Genomic DNA, 3,403 nt, shown 5'->3' with positions numbered 1-3,403 from the left:
AATCACAATAATAATGTTACACCTGGCAAACCTAAGAAACCAGTTTGAAGTACTTTGGTAATTCCAATTTCATTGGAGACATATATATGAGAATAACGAAGATTTTGAAGACTGTACTAAATTTATGTATTTTTTCAACTGTATTACATGTTTTGAAATTTTACATAGAGATTTGAAGTATTTGGTGAGCAGGACTAACGCCTTGTAAGTGTATTTTAATCTTAATAATTAAAAGAGTGATATTAATGTTTTCAACTTAAAAATTGAAAACGACAATGGTTTTCCTGTATGTTTATAGTATTGATAGGTGGCACTACAAACAGTATATCCAATTAATTCAATGTAAACATTCACAATCTGTTTACGAATTAAAGTAAAAACGAAGTACATGCAAATATTTTTCGTGGCAGTGTCATAGGTGAAATAAACAGGATTGTGCTTCATCACCAGGTAAATAAACTGTAGCATCGGTTTTAATAATAATGCTGTAACAGTAGCAAAAGTTATGAGTATGCTATAACATTTCCTTTTCAATTTCAGTGAGTAAGTTAAAAATGCGGTTTCAATCAACTTTGATATGTTTTTGTTAATCTTAATTTCAATGATTAACGGCTAAGCCTCATTCTCGTTACTTTTATTTACAACTCTTTAACTTAAGCAGTTGAGTTGTCGGCCAATTAGACTTGCACAAGTTGCAGTTTATTACCAATACCACTAGATTATATACATTCTTTAAATTTGTGTTTTGTTGACTGTTGTTACACTTGCAGTGAAGCAATTTATACAAGTTTTTAAATATGAGTTTCCAATTTTAATTGACAAGGATATAGTCACATACTTCAGTAAAAATCTAAGTACATTAATTAAATGCAATTAAGCTAATAGTAAACAGGAACTTTTTATATTTGTTTTGTCAAATCAACAAAACTGTATGAAACTGGATTACATTGCTTGGCCCTAGACTAGGAATTTACTTATATGTGCTAATAATTTTAGTAGTTGAATAAATATCATTACCAAGCCTAATACAGGTAATTACACACACACGTGTATATAATGATTAAAGAATCACTTAAACTGTAGTGTTGTTTTTTGTAAAAGTTAATAATTTCAAAAGATCACAGAAGTTAGTATTTTAATCAAAAAGTATAAGTGTAGTAATCAACTACACTTTGAAAAACTGTTATCAAAACGTTCAATCTTTTATTTACTTATGGTACTAACTAAGCTGTAGTTCTTGTTATTCAAAACTGTACAAAATAACACTGAAGTCCATCAAGAACATATACCAAACGTTATATAGATGTACCTACTAATTCAAACAAAAACAAAATGATTATAAGTTTTAGTTAATAAAAATGTGCAAGATCCCCATATAGTGAAGAGTTTCAGATGCATAAAATTAACCTATAGACCAACAGTGACAATTTGGTCCTTCAAAGCTGTCTTTTCACACATACCTTTTAAGTTTTATGTTTCAGAAAATTGATTCCTCTCTTCTTATCCCGTAAAGTGCTGGTACCTTTTGATATCTTTTCCTTTCCAATGATATATTTTTAAATTCACTTTTTATTTTCTTCAAAAACATTTAGATACTGAAATTATGGGTGGAGCAGTTAGTGCTGGTGAAGACAATGAAGAACTAGTTGATAATCTTGTTGAAGAGGAATACTTAAAAACTCCACTTATTGAAAGAGTTTTTCGTGCTGTTGATCGTGGAGACTACTACTTGGATGGATGTAAAGAAAATGCATATCGAGACTTGGCGTGGAAACATGGAAATCTTCATATATCTGCTCCATGCATATATTCCAAAGTGATGGAAGCTTTGAAAGTAGATAGAGGAATGTCCTTCTTGAATTTAGGAAGTGGGACAGGCTACTTGAGTACACTCGTGGGTTTACTTCTTGGTAAAAAAAAAAGTTTTATCATTTTTTTTTAAATTATACTCTTGCAATATCTACAAGATGTCTAAAAAGTTGGTTTTTGTGACGTGAATTCTGTACATGTTTATAGATTATTCTCAAAATACCTTGAAAATTAGTATAAAACTGAAGATGCTCAGAAACATATAAAACAATACTGTTATTTTCATTAATGTTACACTGGCAATCAACTTTTTGGACAACCTGTGTTTTATACTGTGATAATCTGAATAGATGCTAATATACTAGGGTCTTAAGTCCTTATGGCTCAGTTGTTTGTTAGATCTCCAATCAGGACAAATTTCCTGTCATCTTGATTCATTACGTTGGTGCCCAACTAATGATAACATCCGAACTAAATAAATGGTGAAACAACTGTGCTTTCTTTGTACTGCTGTAAACTCAAGGATGAGGTTTGTTTTGAGTTGTGAATATTGTAACAGTTCATCTATTAACAACAACAAAAAAACACTCACAGTTGCTTGTGTTAAACATTTAATGAAACACAGCTGCTTGTGTTAAACATTTAATGAAACACAGCTGCTTGTGTTAAACATTTAATGAAACACGGCTGCTTGTGTTAAACATTTAATGAAACACAGCTGCTTGTGTTAAACATTTAACGAAACACAGCTGCTTGTGTTAAACATTTAATGAAACACAGCTGCTTATGTTAAACATTTAATGAAACACAGCTGCTTGTGGTAAACATTTAATGAAACACAGCTGCTTGTGTTAAACATTTAATGAAACTCCATAAACATGTTTTTTTCTTCTGAGTATTTGCTATTCAAAAGGGCAGCTTTAATTTAGGGTGAATAATTTTTCCAGCATTATCGATTTCTAATAAAAATTAACATAAACTTTGATCAGAACAAGCTGTGTACTAACAGGGAAATTAAAATTCAACCTGGCAATCAGTATACCGAATTAAATATATGTCTTTCCATTTTTCTTAAAAAGATTAGAATGTGTTTTCTCATTAGTTGGGTGCCCTCACTTTAAACGTATTTTTGGCCATAAATCCAACAGTATTTACTGCAGGATTTCCATATGAGGGAATGTGTAAAAGGTCCTTTTTTTTTCTTTTAGTTGTGAAAGTTTCAAGAGTTTAGCTTTGTTTATTTTAACCCAGTTATGGCATATACACTTATAATAAGCCAATAACTTTGATTAGTATTTTTGTAACATTTTGCATATTATAGAAAAGAATAATTTTCTCAATTTATCTAATTTTTGTTTCAGTTTGTAGTGATGACAACATGAAAAGTCGTAGAAATTGTCTTGATGGCAAGAAATTCTTATGCAAGCTTCTTTCACTAGAATTAAAAAAGAATGTCAAAATGTTCTTTTTGAATGGGAATATCACACTCATGTGTGCAAGGAGTTGTTATACAGAACAGGTGATGTCAATGTGGGGTAGTGTAGCTGATGTATCCTTGGTGGTATTATACGGAGCAGGTAATGTCAATGTGGAG

At 30.6% G+C, this 3,403-nt stretch overlaps 1 protein-coding gene across 1 annotated transcript in view; it reads left to right on the top strand.

The window, feature by feature from the left end:
- Positions 1-320: 320 nt before the first annotated feature.
- The window catches only part of LOC106474778 (protein-L-isoaspartate O-methyltransferase domain-containing protein 1-like), a 13,900-nt gene continuing 10,817 nt past the window's right edge, over positions 321-3,403 (top strand). The window contains exons 1-2 of the mRNA XM_013935468.2: positions 321-450; positions 1,593-1,910. Of these exons, the coding sequence (XP_013790922.2) occupies positions 1,604-1,910 (307 nt within the window). The 5' untranslated portion in view covers positions 321-450; positions 1,593-1,603. The remainder of the gene's footprint in view (positions 451-1,592; positions 1,911-3,403) is intronic.

Source organism: Limulus polyphemus, unplaced genomic scaffold, assembly GCF_000517525.1.
Source record: "Limulus polyphemus unplaced genomic scaffold, Limulus_polyphemus-2.1.2 Scaffold7678, whole genome shotgun sequence".
NCBI classification, from domain to species: domain Eukaryota; kingdom Metazoa; phylum Arthropoda; class Merostomata; order Xiphosura; family Limulidae; genus Limulus; species Limulus polyphemus.
Note: the sequence above shows the minus strand (reverse complement) of the source record. Positions and strands in the feature narration are given on the sequence as shown.